The sequence below is a fragment of the Ascaphus truei genome, chromosome 4 (genome assembly GCF_040206685.1).
Source record: "Ascaphus truei isolate aAscTru1 chromosome 4, aAscTru1.hap1, whole genome shotgun sequence".
Taxonomy (NCBI): Eukaryota; Metazoa; Chordata; class Amphibia; order Anura; family Ascaphidae; genus Ascaphus; species Ascaphus truei.
In genome coordinates, this window is record NC_134486.1 from 299,191,046 (window position 1) to 299,218,605 (window position 27,560).

The 27,560-nt window shown below is 44.1% G+C and overlaps 1 protein-coding gene across 1 annotated transcript in view; it reads right to left on the reverse strand.

Moving 5' to 3' along the window:
* Window positions 1–27,560, reverse strand: part of MAN1A1 (mannosidase alpha class 1A member 1) — a 292,996-nt gene that overhangs the window by 144,599 nt on the left and 120,837 nt on the right. Inside the window, exon 4 of the mRNA XM_075597752.1 lies at window positions 3,273–3,353. Within this exon, the coding sequence (XP_075453867.1) occupies window positions 3,273–3,353 (81 nt within the window). The remainder of the gene's footprint in view (window positions 1–3,272; window positions 3,354–27,560) is intronic.

Here is a 27,560-nt window from a genome sequence, read left to right on the forward strand (position 1 = left end):
CTGCTCTCTGGGTACATACATGTAAGGCTGGAACCATGGTGCCTTAGCCCGCGCGGCGGCTGGTCAGTGAGCGGGCGCTTACCTCGCCATGGTGGACGGGCTGTAGGTGGCGTGCCGACGCCGTCACGAAGCGTCATGTCCTCATTGGGCGAACCGCTCACGTGACCGGCCTGTTACGCCAAGAAATCAGTTTGAACTGATTTCTTGCGCAACGCGCACGCCCGCCGCATGGACACGAACACTGCCTTAAGGCAGTCTGTTCGCTCAGCGTGCGGATGCGTCCACACGGTCTGCTGTACCATGGCCCCGGTCTAATGGCTGCATCTGAATCACTCAGTGGATGGCAACAGCTACAATGCAGCATTATATTACAAAGGGTTACATTGCCTTTGGTTTCAGCTTTCACCTCAGCCACAGCCTCCTGCGGGGCATACTGCAACACTTGTTTGTGATAATGTGTTGCCAAAGATCTTGCACTGCTGGGGAGGTGTGCTAAAACCTGCTCATGCACACGGTACTTGACATGATTTGAGTATTTATGACCTCAGACCTACATTTTAGAATTTAAGCATATTTTAAATCAAACATTAAAAGAAGCTAGCGATCGTAAGTCCTCCCAAGTCAAGCATTGTACTGTTAGTAGGAATGTACTTATAATACACCTCATCTTTGTTGGAGCAAGAAAATGATTAGTGGTAAAAGGCGCTCTGGTCATCATTTCTTAAACTAACCTCATTGCATGACAGGGATAATGAAGTTTCGGCATGTGAATATACATCTGCCAGGTATAACCAGGACAGATTTATTTATGACGTGCTAAAATCTGTTCTTCCTGACTTGTGATCGACCATCGGAGAGAGCTGACAACTGTTCATGCAACACCTGTCATATCAGATGACAAAATATTTCCCACAAGCGTCCTCCTGTCTGTCATCCATGACAGAAATTGACGAGAAAGAACAATTTTCACAAATGCTATAAAATGGCATTCCAGTGCAATTGAAACAGAAACAGGTCAAGATCAAAACATATACCTGAATGCACTTACGGTTTTTCTAAAAACACCTTAGGGTATGTATTTAATTTGGAAATTGGATAGATTTTTGACAACAACCTGATAAGTAGTATTTTAGACAAATTCATAGCCTTTTTTCCACTAGTCTTGTTCCTTAGGAATTTTTTTTTTTAAACTGCATTTGACATGGTGGTGGAACAAAAAATATATATATTTTTTAAAAAGAGAGGAAATTGATGAAAAAGTCACATTTAGCCAGATCCTAATTTTCACTAATTACTGTAGATAATGATCGGTACCTTTACCCTCTTATTTGAATTGCCCTTCTGTCCATTTTAAACCAATTTGAGGGAATCCAAAAATGCTGATCATATTCACTTTTACTGCCTGTGTCTGAAGATGCTTGTAAATGCATATAGGCAAACATTAAGTACTGTAGTAATGTGTGTGGCTGGTACAGCACTTCCAGCTGCAGCAGGGACAAATTAGTCCAGGTGAACTACTGTACTACTGCACATGAACTTTGCTATGAAAAAAACCCCTGCACACATATGCTGAGGAAAGTACAGTCACCCCAAGGATAATGGAAGCTTAGACTTAAAATATAAAATGTTTTTTCTTAAAGGTAAATTCACAGTTGAGTGCAGGATTCATAAACTGTAGCAAGGTAGAGGATCTGAAAGTCTGCCGCTCCTTAAAGGTACAGTGACTCACCAATGGGTAAAGATAAAAAAACTTTTTTTTCAGGCTACATAAAACGGATACAATCCATGGACAGGACAAACGGAACCTCCTCCCACACGTATCGAACAGCTAATGTTAAAACATTGGCTAAAATCGAAATGAATATGAGTATTGATAAATAATACATAGTACCAGAATACCAGTTATAAAAAAACAGACAAAGTAAAATAAAGGCATACTTTTGAACAAGTTAAAATGCATATATACGCAAAAAGGATAGCTACCATCAAGACCAGAACCAACACATTCAAAATAACACACACACACACACACACACACACACACACACACACGCTTGCAGTGATTTCCAAATTATGGATTTTGTGGGTAACAAACCAATTGTAAACAAAAACACTAGAGAAAAGTATATTAGATGAGAAAATCCCATAAAGGGAGCACATTCCATAAATGGAATGGGATGAAGAGTCAGATCGGGATCTATAGTCATATTACAGACAAATCATTACAAGTCTACACCACGGATCTCAAAACTTGGTAAATGTATGAATGGAATCATGGATAAAACCGCTCATCTTCTCCACATACATTATTTTCCACATCCTGGTGTCAATAAGGTGCCACATTAGCGGCCAGATGTTTCCAGGAAGTGGCTATAGCTTATCTTGTTGCTGAGAAAAGGTGAATTATGGGTTCTCATGGTTAACAGTCCCTGGGATTGCGAGGTTAAGGCTGCACAGGGGTCTGGGCGTAACGTTGGCAGAGAACCCAATTAACAAGTGAATAAATCTGGGACCATAGTTTACAGATTTGTTTGGCAATCTCAACAACTATGCAGCATCGAGCCAATTTGATTGCATCCTCTGAAGCATAAGCAAGACAGATATTTATAGATTTTATTAAAACAATCTGAGATAAAGTACCAGAGATAACATATATTTGTAACTACTCCCTCTGATGGATGTATAGAGAGAAACCTTGCTGGCAGTCTCAGAGACAGCTTCCCAATCGTACATCCCAAGGGACTCCCCTAAGTCCGTTTCTCATTGTCTCATGCAAGTTTATTATCCTTTTAATCAGATAAAGAGGTTTGGTACTGTATAAATACAGAAATCAGATTTTTGCCATATGGAGAAGAAACAAAAATAAATACAAATATTACATGACAAGGGATGGCCAGAAAGAGCCCCGCAGCCTAAGAGAATGCGATATTAGTGTGTGATTTTAATATACTGGGTCTATGTGGAGTATATTTGTAACCACTTTAAATTCGTCTGCTTCCCAAAATCTTAAAAAAACAAAACAAAAAAAAAAATCGGGATCGATTGCACCGTTGTTTAAGACAGAATCACTGCTCTAACTTCATGTTTTCAATACGTGCTACAAAATGACACCGACATATGATGGGTTAAATACAAGATGCCAAACGTTTAAACTTTCCGTAATGCCTTAAATTCTCGAGCTCCTGTCAAATGAGAAAAATGGTCTGGAATAAAATAGCTAATTAAAAGGAAGAACTTCCAATAGTTGGGGTATGACAATCTGAGGCACTTACCTCTTCCCCTGAGAGATAGTAAGCAGATAAGAGGCCACCGACAAAACGTATATTCACTTCAAAGACTGAAACTTCAGCATTCTAGAGAAGGAAAAGTGAAAATCAATGACATTGAATATGTATACAGTACATGGATCATATGCAACACATTCATTTTGGATTTGAATTCTGAGCTATGTATTCAAGGCACTACCCCTCTCTCTCTCCCCCCCCCCCCCCCCCCCCCACATGACATGAACAGTTCTGATTCGGATGGGAAGCAGCTTCCTATTGATCTGCACAAAGCAGATGATCTAAGCTGACATTTTGTTTTCCCTATAGGAGACACTTCTGGCTGCACTTTTCCTTGTAAGTGTTTTGGGAGCCAGAGTTGGGAGACCGTGTTTTCCCAGAGCTGAAATTAACGCGGTTCAACTCCTGTACCCCTCCTTATTTCCCCTGTAAAAAAAAATAAACTCAAATCATACACACAACAGCAGGGGGACTGCATCTTTAAGGCAGAGAAATGAGTGTTCTGCCACAATGCTCCATTGTCTGCTCCCAAATATTAAAATGTATGAAACCTAAAAGCCAAGTTTTTTTTTTTTTTTTCCATCTGTTACAGTATTAAAACAGTTACTGCTCTTTTAATATTTGTATTTTTCACCTGACTGGAAAGTAGGGCCTCCCTGGAGCTGCACTGCGGCACATCAAGCTACAGGGAGCCCTTCGTTCCAGAGACATTTTATTATGAAATTCTCTCACAAGGTACTCTTGTCCAGGAGAATAAGAGCCATTGGCGTCAGCTTCACTCTGGCGGCCAATAGGAAGCTGTCACATTGTGAGATGACATTGCAACTTCTGATTGGGTGACTGCTACAAATCTGTTTTCCTTTCAAAATATCTTGACAATTGTGAGATCCCTGGAGCTTTGAGGACCCAGTGGTTTATAGAAGGTTTATATATACTGTAGGGGTTTGCTGCTTTATCCAGGGACGTTTACACCATCCCAGATCTGGAGGATTTTTGCACCAAGTGAAGTAAAATGGGACACAGTAAATCTGATACATTGCATGACACGTTATTTAACAATTGTACTATTGGTACCAATGGTCAATGAGATTAAACACATTATTGAACGTATAATTTTCTGGGGGAAAGGCGCGGGTGATACACAGAATTAGTGACCACAAGGGGTAGGAAAAGGCGCGGGGCAAGAAAAAGTTTGATGATTCTTCCCACAGACAAGGGCTAATGTCTATAAATTAGTGGGGGATAGGCCCAGACAAAGAAGATGTACAAGTCAATAGATGATAAATAGTGGGCGGTACTCCTATGATGGAGAAAAAAACATTAAGCTGTAAATACCGCTCCAAAATCACAGTTGTATAATTGATATAAAGTTGTTTAGTCCATCTCCAAAAAAACAAGTCTCAAAAGATGAGCCATTTTCGCAGTGACCAAACTACCACCGGCGTTCGGACGCAGAAAGACCCTCAGAAAGAGCAGATTCGCAGCTGGAACCTCCACCGCCGGCCACTTCTACAATAAGGCACGTTTTTAGTGCTTAGGGGGTTAACTTTAGGTGTTCTAGTGGTTAGGGTTTAACTTTAGGGGTATATGGGGTATTGGTGGATAGGATAGGGGGTTAACAAGGAATTTTAGGGTACGGTGTTATGGTATTTAATAACATTAATATTATTAATGGTTAACATTAGGGGGTTTAGGGTAAAGGTTAAGGACTTATCTTAGTGGAGAAGCTAATGGTGGCAAGGTGTGTTGCAGTCACGTGCCACCAGCGGTCATTTGGCCGTGGCGAAACGGTCCCGACCAAATGTGCTAGAGCGATAATGTACACCTATTTCTATGCAGTTTACAGATATGATTCAGATTGGGGATATGTCCGTTTTTAATTTGTGGATTATATTAAATGTGTACAGAGTTATGCCGAGACGTAATAACGTAATAACGCAATAACGAGGGTAATGTCTGCTATCTCCGTAAAAGGAGCATTGGGTAGTGAGGCAATAACAGGCCATACAAGTTCCAGTTTAATATTTCCCTACATTTTTGTATTCAAAATCAGAACGCGTAAATGTAACTTGTTGCATTGTTTTAGAGGGGAAACTATTAATGTTAAATTAAGGTGAGAATATGAATAATTTAAAATACATTAATAGAAGAAAGTACCGTTAAAGCTTAATCCTGAAAGATTATTTTCTTTGTACAGGTATATGGAGTGGTGTGATGTCATTTCTCATATTTCATGTACTTTAAAATATATTAAAACAGTTAGTATGATTTTTTATAACAATCCTTTCAGGGATTTAGTGAAGACAGTACTGTATCAATAATTGAGATAAACTTTGCCGCATTTCTCAAGCTTAAAAAAAAAATTAACAGGCACAAAATACACAACAAGGACAATAACGCAAGATATGCCAAAAAAATTGAACACTAATCTAAACTAGGTAAATCGTGAATAAAAAGTCACCGTAAAATAAAAATTACATTGGATCAAAGGCCTGAATTAAAGTACTCTGAAATATTCATAAGAAAGTAGAAGTCTTCTTCACTGCATACAAAATAAGAACCCAAAATAACGTGGCTCTAGTGAAAAGGATAGCACACAAGTTAAGATGGGAGATTAAAGGATACAGCTCTAGATATGCAATTTACCAAACTTTAGAGGTGTATCAAATATTTTTAGGCAGAGATTTAGAGATGGGCAATGTACCGGTCATAGTAATACGGCGGTAACAAAAGCAGACGGTAAATCAATGTGAGACTTTATTACAGCGGTCGGTATCACTTGGCACCAGCTTGTGGGGTCACAGGTGCAGCTTTGGCATGTGTCAAGTGTCACAGAGATGTCAGACAAGCTCTCCTCCTCACCCTTCACTTCCGCCTGTGCTTCTCTCTAAGAATACAATCTGCTTTCAAAAGAAATACATTTTCTTGAAATGAACAAGAACATTTTCTAATTTCAATACTTATGATCTAGTTATCGCAAAAACTTTATTCATATTATTGAGGGCGTTTTATTTTATTTTTTACCTCCAACTCTATGGCCGAGTCCAAAGAAGGGCAGGCAGCGCTGAGCCGTGTGGACGCTCCGTGATGAGCCCCTGAATCCTCAATGAGGATGCCTTGAGGGGGCTCACGCTAAGGCGCTGGATTTTTCAGCCGACAGCCAAGCTGTTTTTCAGAGCGCTGTCGGCTGAAAACATCCAATCAGCGCGGAGCAGCGTCAACGTCACGGCGCCGTGACGTTGACGTCGGTGCGTCGCGGGCGATTGGCCCAGCGACGTCACTGCCCCGCCTCCCTCAGACTCCCCCCGCCTCCGATCGCGCCCGCTGGCTCGCCTGCATGGGCATGAAATCGCGCAGATTTCAGCAGGAGAGCCTCAGCGCGGTCCAGCCCTGCTTCCCCTTCTATGGCCCCAGCCTAAGAGATACTACTCAAACCTTTTTTGGGGGGGGGGGGGGGGAAGGGAGTGGAGAACTATGAGGGAGATTTCGAAAACCACAGAGTATAGAGAGGTTAGCAATCTCATTAAGGACCATTTTTGGCAGGAACAATATATATTTTATCATAGAAATGTACCCATTCTCTATCTAATTATAGGTTTAGGGTTATGTTGGAGAAAACAATACTAGTTTCATTGCGGGTTTACAGACTTTATTCACTTCTAAAGTATCACTTTCTTGGCTACAAGAAACATACTGATGGTACGTTACATATGAGGCTGGCATAACAAGTAAGGATGCAATTCATTGAAAAGCAATGGCCCTTATTCACCAGTGGCCCAGATTTTCTCTGGAATTGACCGCGTTCAGCAAGAAGACATGAAGGCCGAGGGTGCTAAGAGTCCCTGGAGGTTGAACAAAAAGCTGTCATTCAAACCTCAGGTAGGCTACATACCACTGCCGGACGCTCTCCCATGAAGCAGCACTGCAAGAACTGTAGCAAATTTAAGAGATTAATTGTGATATTGTTGGCCTAAGTGAAGTAAGAAAAGATGCATTGAGCTCAAAAGCAAATGCCTATTATTTTAAGTAATAGGCTTAAGGAGTGGCTCAGTGAGGAACACTGAACACAGACTTCCAAGCCCTGGTTCAAATCCTGGTGTCAGCTGGCACCAAGAAAATAGATTGTAAGCTCTACAGGGCAGGGAACGTGTGCCTGCAAAAATTGTATGTACAGCGCTGTGTACAATGTCAGCGCTATACGGGGGGAGGGGAGGGAGAACTATTTTACTACTACACACCAATATATAAATACAGATTCCCACGTGGTATTCTTTATCAAAAACAAGATTGCTTTTAAAATATATTTTATTTTAAAGGTTGCAAGAGAAAAAGTGTGACTGATTTGCTAATAGAACAATCTTATTTATCGATAAAACCAAGCTGTTGGGCAACAGCCTCGCACCCCCAACCCAATAGTCACAGACAGAACAGCCTAAGGCTTTGCCCCTGCTGCCTACTACAGCGTCCGCTGTGGCGGACGCTGCACGGACGAGAGCCTTCCCCTCAATGGCGTCGGGCCGCTGCGAGGTGGGGCCGCAGCGCTCGGGCGAGAGCTGCTGCTGCTCTCAATAGAATTGAGAGCAGGACTCGCGTCGAGCGATTAGGCACGCCCCCCGGCGGTTCAGCCAATGAGGGCGAACCTGCCGGGTGACGTCATGGCCGCGCCCCCGTCACTCCCCCGCCACGCCCCCCCCCCCTCTCTGCCTGCAGTGAGCTGCAGACCGGGGAATCGGCTGAACGCGCCGCCAATCTCGCGGGCGCGCGTTACAGCTGCGTTACCGGGGCCTTAGCCTTATCCCAACAGCGTCTCCTTTGTGACTTCATCCCTGATATAGCCTTGTAAAAACAAAATCAGAATTTGGGGAAGGTAATTTGATGTTATCGGCCAGCTTGTAGAAAAGAACAAGGATTCACAACTTATTTATTTAACTAAAGTAGAGGAAGAATGTTTCAAAGAACATTTGTACCATCTACAAACAATAGCCAAATTCTTCCAATCTGCTACAGAAACGTTACAGGCTTTCTGCTTTTTAAACCAGAAGAGATAAATGACAGGGATAATCCAAATACAAAGTTAATTGAAATGTATTGAAGATTAGCCAACGAAACACAATATAGCTTCAATGCATTTCTGTGTGCTAAAAATGGATATGTACTATTTTAAAAGATAATGACCGCACAATTAACTCTATCAGTTAACAAATCTTGAACTGCAACAAGAAAAGGCAGAAATACAATTACCTGGGAGCTCGCAGGTTTGTTTTAGGTACAAATGTAATGACCAAGATAATGAAAATGTGGTTTGAAATCCAAAGAAGAAATTAAATTTTTATGTGTTTCAATTTACATGTGCACAGATCAGGTAGCTTTTATACTCTATCTTCCATAAAGCTTTGAAAGCTGACAATATTGTGACAATAAACATGGTAAATTGAAAAGTCTAATTAATTGAATAAATTAGTACATTTTTCCAGTGATTAGTATGTATGTTAGTGGTTCTGCACTTTAATTTCTAATGGTCCCCCTTTTTCCATATATGGCAAGATCTTGGAAAAATGTATAAATAAAAGTAAGTGTAAGTTCTTGTCTGCACCGTTACAGAAATGTATGAAATTAGATTTTTGCAGTTATATTTGATTGGATGCTTGCTGGTAAGAAGGATCCTCTAACCTTAATGTATAAGCTCAGGGCTAAAAAAAAAAAAAAAATGCACTCATTGGCAGAAATGTTTTTACTTAGGAAGAACCAAAAATAATGTGGCTGTCTTAATCCAAAACCCACTTTTTCCCTACTGCGTCACGGCGTCTCATTTCCTTCTTGGCCCGCGTCTGACATATACTGTATACCACTTGAAGGGACTGAAGATGTTTTTTCAGCCCGGTAAATGTATTTATATTTCCTGTACTCAGTGGTGAAAGTAGATTTTTATTCTTACCGGTATTTACCCAGGCATGTAAAACACTGCGTTTTCCACCGGGGCACCCCTCCCCCTTGCTGACGTCTTTGCGAGCCCCTCCCCCCCCTTGCCGCTCTGTAATACCCCTCACAGTACAATACCACCCCCACAAGATAATACCCCTTACAATACACGCAATACATCCCCCCAACCCAAATAGGAAGCAAAGTAACCTGTGCCTCTTTCTCTGCCTCTCCAAGCCTTTTTTTCTCGCTCTGCTTCTCTCCGCATGTCTCCCCAACACAGTTGGCTCTGGTCAGTGACGGAGATGAACTATGGGCATAACCATATGTGGCATATCCATATTAGGGTACCCTATGTCACTGACTGGAGCCGGCTCTGTGAGGAGACACACCGAGATGCGGAGAGGGCAGGGGGAGAGAGGCGCAGGGAGAGGGGAGGCAGGGAGACCGACAGAGAGGCAGGTTAGTAGAGTACCAAAATCCACAGTTATTCATACAGAAAATCCAGTTACTCATACAGGTACGCAGTAACGGACCACACCGGCTTACTTTCACCTCTGCCTGTACAGTAACAGTATGCCCAGTGACATACAAAACATTACTGTTTGACTAATAGACTTATTATCTCCTGATATTATCATGACACTGCTGTTTAACCTGCATTGCTCCATTGCCTACTCAGGCCTGATTTATACATCTGCTCTTTCACATCCAACGCATCATCTCCTCCAATACCTGGGAACCCTCTCCTCCTACCTCTCTTTCCCTGCATATCATTATGCCCTCCCTCTTGCTATTTCTGTTTGCAGTTTCCTCACTCCTTTGAAACGTTTGAGTTCTCTGCAGCTTACCCACTCCCCTCCTATCCACATTTCTTCATCTCTCCTCCCCACTACCTATGCTTGTGCCCATACACTACACCACTATGCGCACACCTTTCCCAACAACTTCTATACACCTCAATAAAAAGCACCCCCATAAATTCTCTTTTCACCTCTCTCTCTCTTCCTTGCTGCTGGGGATCTCTCTCCTAATAATCTCCTCTCGCCCACGCCTCCCTGCCACCTCTTTCCCTATTAATGGTGTTAACCCATCTAATTTAATATAGACCAACCTTAAAACTCCCCTCTCGAAAGACGCATCCCAATAGCCTGCACTCATGACTACTGTTGCACACTCACAGTCACTCCTACCAACCATTGTGGCCAACCACTGCACAAATTCCCTCACCTGCTGTCTAAGTTCCCCAATATACCCCTTAGATTGTAAGCTCTTCATGCGAGGGATTTTCTTTCTGATCATCTGACTGTGCTGTGCTTATTATAATTCCCTGTACTGCATTGTCTTTGTAAGCTGCCGAGTATACTGTTGGCGCGATATAAATAAAGATATACATACATAGCTCCACCTCTGTGAAAGACTGAGCAGTCTCACCAAGGAAACTGGGGGAGGGGATTTTAATGGCAGTGGAGACAGCAAGGAGAGGTGGAGACAGATTAGATGAGAAGGAGGAGGGAGTGTAGTATGCACAGAGAGGAACAGACAGTAACGCAGGGAGTGCAAAGAGACCGAGGGAGACAGCACGGCGGGGAGACCGAGGGAGACAGCACGGCGGGGAGACCGAGGGACAGCACGGCGGGGAGACCGAGGGACAGCACGGCGGGGAGACCGAGGGACAGCACAGCACGGCGGGGAGACCGAGGGAGACAGCACGGCGGGGAGACCGAGGGAGACAGCACGGCGGGGAGACCGAGGGAGACAGCACGGCGGGGAGACCGAGGGACAGCACGGCGGGGAGACCGAGGGAGACAGCACAGCGGGGAGACCGAGGGAGACAGCACGGCGGGGAGACCGAGGGAGACAGCACGGCGGGGAGACCGAGGGAGACAGCACGGCGGGGAGACCGAGGGACAGCACGGCGGGGAGACCGAGGGACAGCACGGCGGGGAGACCGAGGGACAGCACGGCGGGGAGACCGAGGGAGACAGCACGGCGGGGAGACAGCACGGCGGGGAGACAGCACGGCGGGGAGACAGCACGGCGGGGAGACAGCACGGCGGGGAGACCGAGGGAGACAGCACGGCGGGGAGACCGAGGGAGACAGCACGGCGGGGAGACCGAGGGAGACAGCACGGCGGGGAGACCGAGGGACAGCACGGCGGGGAGACAGCACGGCGGGGAGACCGAGGGAGACAGCACGGCGGGGAGACCGAGGGACAGCACGGTGGGGAGACCGAGGGACAGCACGGTGGGGAGACCGAGGGACAGCACGGTGGGGAGACCGAGGGACAGCACGGCGGGGAGACCGAGGGACAGCACGGCGGGGAGACCGAGGGACAGCACGGCGGGGAGACCGAGGGACAGCACGGCGGGGAGACCGAGGGAGACAGCACGGCGGGGAGACCGAGGGAGACAGCACGGCGGGGAGACCGAGGGACAGCACGGCGGGGAGACCGAGGGAGACAGCACGGCGGGGAGACCGAGGGACAGCACAGCACGGCGGGGAGACCGAGGGACAGCACAGCACGGCGGGGAGACCGAGGGAGACAGCACGGCGGGGAGACCGAGGGAGACAGCACGGCGGGGAGACCGAGGGAGACAGCACGGCGGGGAGACAGCAAGGATATGAGTCAAAGAGAGCAAGAAAAGGAGGAGAGAGACAGCAAGGAGAGGAGACATATGGATGACAAGCAGGAGGCAATGGAGAGCAGTGAGCACATGTGGCAGGAGAGAGTGCAGAGAGAGGGGAGGAGAGATCGCAAGGTGAGGAGGAAACAGAGATAAGAGACATGAGTAGGAGAGGAGGGAATGTAGTGTGCACAGAGGAGCAGACACATTAAGGCAAAGTGCAAAAGAGAGAGAAGTAGAATGCAGAGAGGAGCGGGGCATGATGGATCAGAGTAAGGTGGAGAAGAGGGGACAAGAGACAGCAAGGCATTACAGGGAGGGGTGAAAACAAAAAGTGTCATGTTTCATTACTAACCTTTAAGATCTGCTAGATCAGCGTATGTTACACCAGGCACAGCTAGTATAATGTATGACCATTAAGTTTGATGCTGCATCATTTAATATATTATTCAAGCTCTTGTAAATAAATAATTTGAATTAGGAGAAATACAACAAAACTGCAGGATAGAGATCATCTCAAAAATGGAATGCAATACTGAAAAAGTATAGTAACACGTACTGCTTCAAATTGTTGTGCAGTCATTGCAATTCAATGATGTCCAGGACTTGTATTAGTTGGTTTAAAAATAAAAACTGAGAACAATGTATTTTCTAATTAACTAAATTATTGTACCCTCTGCAAAATAGGATGCCGTTTTGAGACAAATTTTGTTTAATAGCCCTTAAATTACTTCTACAAATGAAATAAGCTTGACTAGAGCTTCTAGGTTTCCTGACTGTTCAAAATTCGTGGGATAGGGTCAATGTTATGTAGCCCCCTGTAAACAGCACAGGCTATACCTATCTTCCTCCTACTGTGGTAAGTCCTGTTAGAGGCAGGCACCAGTAGTAATCATGGGTTTTCCCCCGTTCAAGCCCTGCCCTGAGTGATAGATGCAGGCCCCTAACTCTGCTGCGGGCGTGAGACAGAGGGGAGGTCCTGCTGACATCATGAGAGGTGGGGCTTAGCCTATTTAGCAGCCCATTCCTGTAAGTGACAGGTCTCTTTCTAGTCTGGAGTCTACGAGGAGGTGGACTCTGGCGTCTGTCCTGGGAGTGAGAGGAATATACCGAGCTCCGTCCTGGGAGCAAGCAAGAGAGAGAACTCTGGCTTATGACAATTGACGAACCAGCCGAGTTCAGGTGGACCAATGCCCCTCACCCTGAGGGGGTGATGGGGAGGATCTACCCCCGCCCAGAGGGGACCCTCTGAGGCGGGCACTGGGACATTGAGACCCCAGCACAGTCCATCCTGTCGGAGGGCACACTTTGAGGGAAGGAGAGGAGTAAGGCCTGTACAGAGTGGAGGGTCGTGATAATTGTGCAGACATTGCTGTTGTTGTTGTGGCTGCTTGTCGCTACTTCTGCCGGGAGCTGCTCGGACCAATAAAGAGAGACATTACCTTTTTACTAAAGCCTGTTGTGTGATTCTGGAGCATCCACCCTGGGACCAGGGGTCACTTCTATACGGGTCCTACCCCATACCTTGGGAAGGTATAGAGGATGGAGGCGCTGCACCACCACTGAAAGCATGGAGGCTACTACCCCAGAAGAATGGTCCTGTGATCCCCCACACCACCGCGGGAGACTCAGGCCCTCCTGTTCCACGCAGGTACGCACCACCCAGTACATGTAATCCGCCCTCACACACCCTAGAGATGTCAGATGAGTCTAGGGGGGGGGGGGAGTAAGGGCTACAGTTAACTCAAGAGTTATTTCATCAATTCAAGCAATACATGCTGCTAAATAAAATTATTCTCATCTCTCCCCCCCCCCTTAATGCCGCACATAAGCACAAGAGTTTTTAAATATTATTCGCAACGTAATGACCATTACAAGCTAGAAACTCAAAATAGAAGGAGGTCGATTATGTTTATATGTTAAACCAGATCTAAAACCTATTCTAAGGGAAGTTTATGAAGGGAAAGACAATCTAGAGACCGTGGATAGAAATTAAGCAGTGGAAATAAAAGTACAAAGAAAATGTTTGTAGGGATATGCTATAAACCACCAAATATCTCTGAGATTGAGGAAGCAAAAATACTTTTGCAAATGGAGAAGGCATCAAAACTGGGTCATGTTTGCATAATGGGCAATTTTAATTATCCAGACAGACTGGGGCAATCAGATTAGCATTACAACTAAAGAAAACAGGTTTTGGGGGTGCTTAAAGACAATTATATGACCCAAATTGAGGAACCAACCAGGAGAGGGGCAATACTGAATTTGGTAATATCAAACAATGTAGAAGTAATACCCAAATGTTCCTGAACTTGAAAATGTGGTAACAGCTATCATACCATGGTCACATTTGAAATAAATTATATATATTTTTAAAAAAAATAAAAAAACAGATTACTTTGGTTCAACAAAAACTTTAAATATTTTTATAATTATAAATTGAGGACTAATCCACCAGGTATAAATTGGGATGATGTTTTTGCAGGGAAAAATTAGGAAGATAAATAGGCAGTCTTTAAAACATTGAGATATAGACAACCGAATATGAGCTCAAGGAAAGCAATGTTCAAAATATAACAAGTAACTATAAATCAAACGGAGCGAAAATCGGGTTGATAGGAGGATAAAGTCTAAGGCTGGGGCCATAGAGGGGTGAGGCGATCCGAACCGCGCTGACGCTGAGGCTCGCCTGCTGAAATCTGGGCGATTTCATGCCCATACAGGCGAGCCAGCGTGCGCGATCGGAGCCGGGGGGAGGTGGTTGGAGGCGGGGCAGTGACGTCGCTGGGCCAATCGCCCGCGACGCACTGACGTCGACGTCACGGTGCCGTGACGTCGACACTGCTGTGCTGTGATTGGAGGTTTTCAGCCGACAGCGCGCTGAAAAACAGCTTGGCACTCGGCTGAAACCTCCATCTCGTCCGCACGCTTGCGGACGCTCGCGTGAGCCCCCTCTCAAGGCATCCTCATTGAGGATGCAGGGGCTCAGCGCGGAGCGTCCGCACGCCTCAGCACGGCCTGTCCTTCTATGAACTCGGCCTAACCCTGTAGAGGTTTAAGTGTATAGAAGGGTAGGAGGGGACGAGTGGGGAATTTGAAATAAAACAGGTAGAGCACTCGCAGATGGACCGAGTATGATCCTCAGTGAAAGTCCAATGCTTGTATCCTAACCCCGTACCTCCGGTATGCCCGGTGTGGAGTACTCCGTTTCTCTCAAGATTTCACAGTCGTGCCCCTCCAGCCGATGGGGCGCTTGTGTCGATCAGCTGTTACAAAAATCCTCCGTGACCCCCGGATGCGTCTTCTTCAATTGTATGTACTTGTAGTAGAAGTTGCTCCGAGGCACTCACGCAAGGTACGCTAGCAATATGAAAAAATGGGGTCCCCAAAATTGTGACAAATAATAAGGCTTTATTTAGAACATGCACAAGTAGTGAACAGACTAGTCCTCCCACGCGTTTCACGCAGAATATTCGCTTTCTCAGGGAGTAATGGACTAACAGGAAATGAGCACTGTTATAGTTGCTGGATGATTGTAAAAAACTGCAACAGGCTTGGCTGATTGCAGGAACAGTGCTAATCACTTGTATAAAATAAAAACATTAAAAGAACACAAACAGATCAGAAAACAGAATGGTATGCATATAGAAAGACTATACACTTGCAATAAAATGATACACTGAACTTATACCATATCTCATAAATCTAATACTAACCCTAACATTAGTTGTGTATTCAGAGACAAACTAGTCTAATTGCATACAGCTAAGCATACATGTCAAAACACCTGATAATGCTAAAGAATCATTAAATAAAACATGATTTGGTAATACAAAAGTTTCTGATTAGAAAAAAATAGCAAAAATAATATGGTGTATAATTAGCACACCATATATAGAAGTATATATCATTAAACTGTAGGAGAAACCGGAAGAAAAACTTCAAGCATAGTCTCCATGTGTCACATTTATATGAAAAACAAAATGGTATTGGCATAAAACCATCGTTAACCTGGGATAACACTCAAATCTATGACTCAAAGAATCAGACTGAGTGTCCCTATTTTGTTGCTGAATAACCTCCAAAAAAATGAAACAAAGATTCCAAATATGGGTTGAATCATACAATTATACATTGTGTCATGGAGCTCTGCTACAAGGAACCTGAAAGGCATCATGGTGAGACACAAGTAACCAAACAGAAACACATGCATGAATGTATGTAACTGATGGCTTAAAAAAGACAATCTAACTGGATAAGATATTGTATCAGAGGAAGCAACCGAGATCCCACTCCGAGTTCAGTCCAAATGGTTGGAGTGTCCCCAGAGTGAAGATCCAAAAGGCCTCCCCTCTGATGCAAAATCCTAGCCCTGTCCCCACCGCTGATAGAAATGGTTATGTGTTCCAATGCTGTACATTTGAACTGTCGGAGGGAGCCTGCCTGACATGACAAAAAAATGTTTGGATACTGGATGGTTAGTGTCCTTATTAACAATTAATCCAACAAGTTCTTGTATGCGGATTTTTAACAATCAAGTAGTTAATCCAACATATTGCTTAAAACAGCCACATGTGAGTAAATATATTACATGATTCGTCTGACATGTAATAAGTCTGAATATTGTATACGTGCGTCTTGTCTGTGTATTCAAAAGTTAGTGTCTTCTGCATGTAGGGACAGATGTTACAATGGCCACACATGTGATTCTTTCAATGATGGAAAAAGTCCGATTATGATTTCTTTTATTATGTGTATTAAACATTGAAGGTGAGATCAGATTACCGATAGTTTGAGATTTAGAGAAAACTATTCTTGGATCACGAGAAAAAATACCTTCAATATGGGGTCTAGGGAGAGAATGGACCAATGTTATCTAATGATGGCTGATATAGCTGAAGCTTGACCACTGTATTGAGTGATGAAATACGGTGGTTCATCACAATTGGTATGTGACTGAACATTGGTCCTTCTGTCAGTGTTGATATTGACCATACTTATAAGGCCATTCCTGTCTCTTGACAATGCGTATTCAAAGGTCTCATTCAGATCCTGAATGGCATAACCTCTGTATAAGAAACGTTCTTTCAAATCTGATGACATCAAAATATAAACATCTTGGTATTCCCTTGAAGAGAGATCTATTATGACAACTACCCGCATACAATAAAGCATTGTGGGAGTGATCCTTGCGATAAATATCGCTTTGAACTGTTATGCCTATATTGACGTATAGGTATAGATCCAAGAACTGAATGTGGCGTCTGTGAAACAGTGAGTGAAAAGTAAATTGAATGTGTTCGCATTTCATTTATTGATTTGAATGATATCTGTAAGAGAACCTTTCCAAATGAAACAGGCTCTGGCACACCCTTTTTTGAGCAATGCACCAGCTGCATCTAGTGACTGTCTGGTCACATCATCTACCCCACAGAACATTTTCATAATATGCAAATGCAGTCCACTGACTGCAGAATACTCCTCTGCAGCCATTTAGTGAACCCCCCGAGCCGAATCTTTGCCGATCGATCACAGGAGAATAGATCGATTGGCAATTTAGCTATTTACTTATTGTGTGGATTGTATTGATGCACATATTAAAGAGAGGTTGGGGGGGGGGGGACTGCAGCTTGGACTGCTGCTTTAATAACAAAACAAAAAAAATAGGGGGGAAAAAATAGGACCCTTTCAGTGTGAGATGGGCAGGTAGATTGTTGGAGATCAGGAAAAAGCAGAGGTATTAAACACGTTTTTTTACCTTTGTTTACCAGGGAAGAATCAATTGCAGGTAAGAAAATGTAGAGAAAAAAGGAGCACTGCAATGAAAGAACTGGAGGCAGCTTGAGAACAACAACAACAAAGATTTGAGGCATCAGCATAAAATTTTAAATAAAACCTAACGTGTTTCTCGCCAAACGCTTTGTCATCAAAGAGTGGTTTTCAGAGTCAGATGGGTGTACCCCCATCGGAAGAAATGTCAACCTGTCTCCCAGGTCAAAAAACACCACAGGGAAACAGTCGCTTTCTGAAATAAATGTATACATCAGAAAGCGGACAGTCTCAGTGTCAGAAAAACCTCCCACATAAGGAAACATACAGGTAAACCAACGAAGTATGGTTAAAAGCACAATAAAAATTACTCAAAATAAAAATAGAACAAATTAAATAAATGAACTGGATGTCTAAGGAATGATAATAATCAATATAAATAATAAGATATAATATTAATGGATAAATATAATGCATACTGGACACCTAACAAGCTCCTATTGAACCCCCAAAATAACCACAACATTTTTATAAGCATATGAGTGTCACAGAGGAGTGCTACTGAGCATGGCAATATATATTTAAAACCAGAGACATATGCTTATATATATGTTGTGGTTATTTTGGGGGTTCAACAGGAGCTTGTTAGGTGTCCAGTATGTTTTACAATTCTTGTTCAGCTAGTCTTAGCTGATTGGAGGGTGGCAACCTCCTACCTAATTGAAGCTTACCCCCTCCCACATTTAAATGGTTAAAAGCTCACTCCATAGCATCTCCCACTCAGGGGAACTTGCCTGCTTGCAGTATGGTTGTGACAAATCTAATACAGAGTGCTTTTCCTGGTAATGTACAGGTTATTAAAAGCTTCAATCAGACTTAGAACTTTGCAACTAATATTGACAGATTTATTATAAATCATTCTTCCTGGTATTGCACAGGTTATTAAGAATTTATATTAGTGTTAGGGACCCCTGGAATTGTGGTCTGGCGTGCAGTGGCTCAGGGGCTTACAACAATTTTGGCCAAAAATGTTAAACTAAAAGACCATTTTATTTAATAGATATTTATACATATATATTTAGGCACTGTACCGTATATGAATTTCACTGGATGTGCACTGAGCTCTGTCTGTGTTTTATGTTTTGTCTCTGATTTTAAATGGATAAATATAATGTATAATTAATATATAGTACAGCTTAACCCCGTTATAGCGCGGTCCTCGGGGGCCACCTGCGACAACCGCGTTATAAACGGGGTCGCGGAAAAAAAATGGCCGCCAATTTTTTTTTTTGTGGTGGTGGTACCGCGTCCGCCAGAGGGGGAAAGCTGAGAACTCTCCCAGCATTCCTAGACCCGGTTGGGCAGCGGCAACAGCACCTGGCAGCTCTTCTCCCTGTCTCTGCTTCCTGCTACTGCTTCCGTCTTGCGAGAGCAAGCTCCCTTAAAGAAACAGTGTGTCTCTGTGTGTGTCTCTGTGTGTGTATGTGCAGTGCGCGTGTGCAGTGCGCTGTGAGTGTATGCAGTGTGCTGTGAGTGTATGCAGTGTGCAGTGTGTGCAGTGTGTGTGTGCAGTGAGTGTGTGCAGTGTATGCAGTGAGTGTGTGCAGTGTGTGCAGTGAGTGTGTGCAGTGAGTGCAGTGAGTGTGTGCAGTGAGCTGTGAGTGTGTGCAGTGTGCAGTGAGTGTGTGCAGTGTGCTTTGAGTGTGTGCAGTGTGCTGTGAGTGTGTGCAGTGTGCTGTAGTGTGCTGTGAGTGTGTGCAGTGTGCTGTGAGTGTGTGCAGTGTGCTGTGAGTGCAGTGTGCTGTGAGTGTGTGCAGTGTGCTGTGAGTGTGTGCAGTGTGCTGTAGTGTGCTGTGAGTGTGTGCAGTGTGCTGTGAGTGTGTGCAGTGTGCTGTGAGTGCAGTGTGCTGTGAGTGTGTGCAGTGTGCTGTGAGCGTGTGCAGTGTGCTGTGAGCCTGTGCAGTGTGCTGTGAGTCTGTGCAGTGTGCTGTGAGTCTGTGCAGTGTGCTGTGAGTCTGTGCAGTGTGCTGTGAGTGTGTGCAGTGTGCTGTGAGTGTATGCAGTGTGCTGTGAGTGTGTGCAGTGTGCTGTGAGTGTGTGCAGTGTGCTGTGAGTGTGTGCAGTGAGCCTGTGCAGTGTGCTGTGAGTCTGTGCAGTGTGCTGTGAGTGTGTGCAGTGTGCTGTGAGTGTATGCAGTGTGCTGTAGTGTGCTGTGAGTGTGTGCAGTGTGCTGTGAGTGTGTGCAGTGTGCTGTAGTGTGCTGTGAGTGTGTGCAGTGTGCTGTGAGTGTGTGCAGTGTGCTGTGAGTGCAGTGTGCTGTGAGTGTGTGCAGTGTGCTGTGAGTGTGTGCAGTGTGCAGTGAGTGTGTGCAGTGTGCTGTGAGTGTGTGCAGTGTGCTGTGAGCCTGTGCAGTGTGCTGTGAGTGTATGCAGTGTGAGTGTGTGTGCGCTTTGAGTGTGTGTGCTGTGAGTGTGTGTGCTGTGAGTGTGTGCAGTATGCAGTGAGTGTGTGCAGTGTGCATGTGCAGTGTGCGTGTGCAGTGTGCGTGTGCAGTGTGCAGAGAGTGTGTGCAGTGTGCTGTGAGTGTGTGCAGTGTGCTGTGAGTGTGTGCAGTGTGCTGTGAGTGTGCTGTGAGTGTGCTGTGAGTGTGCTGTGAGTGTGCTGTGAGTGTGTGCAGTGTGCTGTGAGTGTGTGCAGTGTGCTGTGAGTGTGTGATGTGATTGTGTGTGTTTTGAGTGTGTGTGCTTTGAGTGTGTGTGCTGTGAGTGTGTGTGCTGTGAGTGTGTGCAGTATGCAGTGAGTGTGTGCAGTGTGCAGTGTGCAGTGTGCAGTGTGCATGTGCATGTGCAGTGTGCGTGTGCAGTGTGCAGAGAGTGTGTGCAGTGTGCTGTGAGTGTGTGCAGTGTGCTGTGAGTGTGTGCAGTGTGCTGTGAGTGTGTGCAGTGTGCTGTGAGTGTGCTGTGAGTGTGCAGTGTGCTGTGAGTGTGTGCAGTGTGCTGTGAGTGTGTGCAGTGTGCTGTGAGTGTGTGCTGTGAGTGTGTGTGTTTTGAGTGTGTGTGCTTTGAGTGTGTGTGCTGTGAGTGTGTGCAGTGTGCTGTGAGTGTGTGCAGTGTGCTGTGAGTGTGTGCAGTGTGCTGTGAGTGTGTGCAGTGTGCTGTGAGTGTGTGCAGTGTGCTGTGAGTGTGTGCAGTGTGCTGTGAGTGTGTGCAGTGTGCTGTGAGTGTGTGCAGTGTGCTGTGAGTGTGTGCAGTGTGCTGTGAGTGTGTGCAGTGTGCTGTGAGTGTATGCAGTGTGCTGTGAATGTATGCAGTGTGCTGTGAATGTATGCAGTGTGCTGTGAGTGTGTGAGTGTGTGAGTGTGTGAGTGTGTGAGTGTGTGCAGTGAGTGTGTGCAGTGAGTGTGTGCAGTGAGTGTGTGCAGTGAGTGTGTGCAGTGAGTGTGTGCAGTGAGTGTGTGCAGTGAGTGTGTGCAGTGTGTGCATGCAGTGGGCTGTGAGTGTATGCAGTGGGCTGTGAGTGTATGCAGTGGGCTGTGAGTGTGCAAAAAAAAAACCTTAAAAAAATTATTATTTTTAAATTCGGGGTCCACGTTCAAACCGCGTTATAAGCGGATCGCGCTATAACGGGGTTGAGCTGTATATTATTAAATAGCAATACAAAGGCAATCAAGTCAGTCTATGAAAACATAGATGAAAGCCAAGTATAGTATAAGCTAGCAAAATGTCTATCAATTGAATGACAACCATGTCAGAACATGAGTATCAAGACACAATCGATCTAAATGTATCATAAGATATACTTTATGACAACATATTAAACTATGGATTAGCAGAGGCAAACCGGAAGGACCATGGTAATAGTAATCAACTAAATCATATTATAGGAAATGTTTTAGATCCCATTCCACATTTATCCCAAACGGTGATAACGTGTTTAAGGAATGGATCCAAAACATTATATTAAGATGCTTAATCCTGTCGCGCCCTCGAATAGGGGCCGGTATAAACTAAACAGCTGAAAAACGGAAGTTAGCCACATTTCCAGATGGACAATTAGAAGAATGTCTAGAGACTGGGAGGAAAGCATCCTGTTTCTAAATGGAGCGAATATGCTCCATAATTCTAATCTTCAGAGGTCTAATGGTCTGACCGACAGATAGTCGGCCACATCCACATATTAAATAATAAATGACAAAATTAGAATTTCACTTAGTGAAACAATTCATAAAATTCAAACTTTTATTGTGTATACAACATTGATTGTTTTCATGGGAATTGGCATAACAGCAGACGCTACAACTGCCGCGTTTAAAAAAGCCTGATTTATTTTTATTACTGTACCTACTGTCGGACCCTGAATTAAACAGAATGGGGGAAAGCTAGTTAGCCAAAGATTTTGCTTTTTTTAAATGCAAATCTTGGTCCATGTTCATCGGACTATTGAATATCTTTGTCCAAGGTAAGTGTCACCCAATGTTTATAAAATATGGAACGGATCTGTGTTGCCTGCCTACTATGCTGTGTAATAGACAGCGGTGAAGACATGTCCAAATTAGCTGATGAGTCATCAGTTCTGGATCTATCAAATCCAGAACCTTTTGTTTGGGGGACAATAAATAAGTACTGGTAGAGAGTTTTGCATTAAAATAGGCCTCATCTATACCCCATGTGCTATAACCCCCAAGATAAAATCCATCAGCCAATTCCAGATTCAAAGGATTCCTCACTTGAACAGAGCCGTCAAAGGCGGAGGAATTGCCCCTTTGGTATCCCTCTGATGAGTGACCTCGGATGATTACTTTCTGCTTTGAGAAAGGTGTTCCTGGCAGTCTGTATCCTGTATATGTCAGTCTGTATATCTCCTGCAACATCAATTTTTAAATTCTCCCGCATCACGGCCCATGTGATCGGGGGATTTAAACAAACCAGAGGGATACCGGCACCCCATAACGGGGCCTGTAACTTGGGAAGCAGGGGCTCCCCGGACCTGAAATCAATGTGGTTCAGGTAAGGAGACCTTCTGCTACAATACTGTAATATTAAAATAAAATAAAAAGTGGCTTCGTTACCATAGCGGCTAACCGCTAAAGCAATGAAGGGGTTAAGGCAGACTACCAGGTTTATTGGGGGCAGGGGGGGTGAGTGAAGGGGGTAATAGCTCTAGGGTGGGTGGTTAGGCCTACCAGGAGGGTTGCGGGAGGGATAACCCTTTCATTACCTTAGCTGTAGTAACCGATATAGAAATGAAAGGGTTAATTGCTACCACTACCCACACGAGGCGTAACCACCCACCCTGTGGCAACTACCCCCTTAACTCAATCCCTCTACCCACAAACAAAATACCTACTACCTACTGTACCAATAAACAACCCACCACTTTTATCCCCAACACCCCCCCTAACACATACAGTACAGTAATGGGCAAAATTACTATTACCCAGATATGGATAATAGTGCCAACAAAGAAAAAGTAAGTTAGAAGCGCAGTCAATACAGGGTTGGTGTCAAACTCTATATCTTTATTATATCTTGTCCCAGGGATAACCCTCTAGGACAACAACAACATGAAAATCAATACATTAATAGTAATGTTAAAAACTGTGCAGATGAAGCTGTTTGTGCAATTGCACTTGGTTGGTCTTCAAGGAGTTAAAAACGGGAGTCGCCCGATAGTTAGTCTAAGTCTTGCAATCTGTGCACTGCCCGGGCAGGTTTTAGGTAGAAAGCCGAGGGTACCCCAGGGTTGAGACAATGCTCAATATGCTCACCCTTGATCCACTTTGGTCCGTTGGGGTCCAGTAGTATTCCTTAGCCCCGAAATCTGCTCCGTAGCAAGCTGCTCAGAAGCGCTAGGGCGCACGATAGCAGACAGCCCTCCGGGTGTCCGGGTCTGATGTCACTTCCGGCTGTGACGCACAGACCCTTCCCGGTAGTCTCTGGGCTTCGTCTGTTAGCTCTCCTCCTCCTGCTGGTTGCCGATGACCAGGCAAACGGGTTTTGATCAGCTGGAGCCCAACGTATGGTGTTGACAGCTCTACTCCACTGCACTGTATGGAAGCAAACACCCTATTGCTCCTCCTCCTACGCGTTTCACCAAAAGGCTTCGTCAGGTCCCTGACGAAGCCTTTTGGTGAAACGCGTAGGAGGAGGAGCAATAGGGTGTTTGCTTCCATACAGTGCAGTGGAGTAGAGCTGTCAACACCATACGCTGGGCTCCAGCTGATCAAAACCCGTTTGCCTGGTCATCGGCAACCAGCAGGAGGAGGAGAGCTAACAGACGAAGCCCAGAGACTACCGGGAAGGGTCTGTGCGTCACAGCCGGAAGTGACATCAGACCCGGACACCCGGAGGGCTGTCTGCTATCGTGCGCCCTAGCGCTTCTGAGCAGCTTGCTACGGAGCAGATTTCGGGGCTAAGGAATACTACTGGACCCCAACGGACCAAAGTGGATCAAGGGTGAGCATATTGAGCATTGTCTCAACCCTGGGGTACCCTCGGCTTTCTACCTAAAACCTGCCCGGGCAGTGCACAGATTGCAAGACTTAGACTAACTATCGGGCGACTCCCGTTTTTAACTCCTTGAAGACCAACCAAGTGCAATTGCACAAACAGCTTCATCTGCACAGTTTTTAACATTACTATTAATGTATTGATTTTCATGTTGTTGTTGTCCTAGAGGGTTATCCCTGGGACAAGATATAATAAAGATATAGAGTTTGACACCAACCCTGTATTGACTGCGCTTCTAACTTACTTTTTCTTTGTTGCCACGCATTTATCAGGGACTAGGGGTTCCCTGTTTTAAGAAGCTGCATCATTCATTGGGTTGTGTCTGTCTCACTCATATATATATTCTTTTTAGCAATACCCTATACGCACCGGACTGGTTCATGTCACAAGTTTTTTTTTTTTTATAATATTTTTTTTTTTATATATATATACATTTTATTGTTAATCCTGCTCATTGCCCATATTCATAGTAACATCCCATTTGGCGCATTTTTTTGTTTTTTCTTGTATGGATAATAGTGCATTTGCCCATTTAAAATAAAACATCAGCCAGCATAAAGTAAATAATAAAACGTGCACTTACCCCTGCCAGGATGAAGGCTGTCATCCTCATCACCATCCGTGTCCTCCATTGTCAGCAACAGTACAAGTACAATAATAAAATACAATCAAATGGCCCCCAAACCCTTAATCACCTCAGCAGTTGGTAACCACTATAGTAATTAAGGGGTTAACCATCCCCTCCCCCCCCCCCAACCCACCCAGGAGGCCTAAGGTCCGGTGACCCTCTGTTTTTTGAGTTACAGGCCCGGTTATGGGGTGCCGGTATCCCTCGTTTGTTTAAATCCCCCGATCCCGTGGGCCGTGAAACGGGAGAATTTAAACATGGCCGTCGGGATACTGGCATCCCATAACAGGGCCTCTAAATCCGGAAGAAGGGGGGTCCCCGGACCTGAAATCAATGAGATTCTGCTCCGGAAACCCCCTGCGACAATACTATAATACTATAATTTTAAAATTAAATAAACCCCCCGCGATCGCCTGTTAGAGGCGCGCAGGTAGAGTGACTGACTCAGTCTCTTACTGCACATCTCTTACAGACAGTAAGGGACCCCTGATCCAATGGGCCATTTGTCTGGCTGCGGTCCACCTCACGAGATATTGTGGCATGTTGCGGTTTTCAACTTGAGGAATGGTCGAATGTTGGTGGCTGCATCTGTATGTAACTATGTAAAAATGTATAACAAGATCTTTACAAGTGACACTGCTGCCCTGGCATAGCAAGAGTGGTGATATGGTGTATGACATCACGGATAAACGAGAAGCTAAATATCAAGTGCGACAGCTGGGATTAAAATCGTGTTCGAGTTAGACAGGGTTAGTTAGTTATCAAGTTCATCAATAAAAGGTCATCTGCAGTTTCACGCATGCATTAAAACACTTCGTGTATGTGTAGTGTATGTACAGTGACTGAGCCACTTGTGCTGAAGCAGGGATATACTGCAAACCTGACCTGTTGGTCGCTCTTGAGGACTAGTCTTGCCCACCCCTGAGCTAGACACTTTTCATAGAATAGTGAACCTTGTATACAGCGTAAGTGTCCTGGAACCTCTATGGTTTTCCCTGTTCTGAGGTTGCTAGCACTACTCAGTGTTAGATTGCAACAATCTAACTTTCCTTGTTGGCACACAGCCAGTTGCCTTGGCAACGTCCCTTTTCCCAGTAAGTTGAGCTGTCCCTTCCTCCCCCTGCTAGTTGGCATAGTCCTAGCATTATTTCCTGCTTGTCTAGGCAAGCATGCTGTCTTTCAGCCAGCAGCCATCTTGGAGCAGTCACCTTACTCATCTCCTCTGGTGAAAGCTATTGTAATTGAACTATCCCTGATACCTGCTATCCCAGATACTAAGCCACCCTATTTACCTAGCATTATCCCACTGCCATCCTAGCTCCTTTTCCCCAACACTCCCTGGCAGAGAGTCTTATAAACTTTTGAATGAGTATGATCATACTTTGCAATAAACTACTTATCAAATGAACCCCGTTTGTCAGTTTGGAACATTGACACCCTCCATTGCTCCCATGCCCCAGTGTTTTCCCTCACTACCTTTTCCCTTTTCTATTTGTATTGTTGTTACTCAAAATAAACACTGAAGAATATAAGAAGATTCTCTTGCTTGATATATGAGATGGAGTTAAGCTGCCTGTCTCTACTCACTTGCCACAGTGAGCTTGGGACAGAACAGCAACTTCGAATTATTATACTGCTTTATAGAAAAACATAATACATTTCTAAAATGTGTTTCTATTTTTCTCAAATGTTCTGGACATCCATTTACCGGTTTATAATAAAAATTAAAAGTTGCATATTTGAAGTCCCTTTAGACAATTATTGAATAATAACAGTACAATATACTCCATTAAGCACACAAACATCTTTTATTTTCCTTAATAATCTTCTGCTGTTTAATAATTAACATTATAAAAGTTAAATTGCTTGGTTGCAATACGCCAGAGATGAAAGTTAGAAAACATAAAAGAATGTGCACAAACCCTTTCTGTATTTAACTCCCTAATCTTACTAGCATTGATGTGAAGAGCATGTAACCAAGGAAACACATTTCCTACCCAACCATATTTTGTGGGCTGAGAATCATCTCTCCATGAAAGTTAAATTACCTTCCTTTTCACAATTTTCTTGCACGTTCCAATTGAATTATGCGATAGTTTTTGGGGGTAATAGGAATACTTCTCATTGAGCCAAAACTTAATGAAATTTAGCAGCAAGTAATTTCACCTACACTTGAGCTAACTGGAACATTCTTCACAAGTGAGTTCAAAAACACTTGCTCATAATAGCCATAATTATTCAGTTGAGAATGATAGTCATAAGCCATCAATACATGTATACTTACTATGTCCTCTGAATTAACAGGGATATTATATGCTAAATGTCTTGTTCAAAGACCGTTAACCCACAGCTACTTCTGTGTGTCATTAATGCAACAGTCTTCTTTCATATGTTATTTTTCCAGTGATTTTTAAAAATTATTTTACTGGAAACTATTGGGCGTTCATAGTGGTGTGACAATTTAGTTAAGTTATAAGTATGTAATGTGCATATGTTTAACTTCCTCACAAAGTTCACCAATATATTCTATATTATACTGTATAAGCAAACTACAGTATGTAGACCAGGGTTACAAATATAACAAATAGTGATAAAAGGAAATAAGCGCAAATAACACCACTTTAACAGTAAAAAAGCAAATATACTGTCATTTAGAAAGTGCAGCTCCTGAAACAGGACTCAACTCCAATCCAAACAGCAAACACACAAATTTCATCAGGACATGGAAGAAATAAAGACACCAAATAGTGCAATATTGTCTAATTCAGCAGTATAAATTCAATATTGTAGACTCTATAAATTTTGCAGAAAGAGCGACAGAGG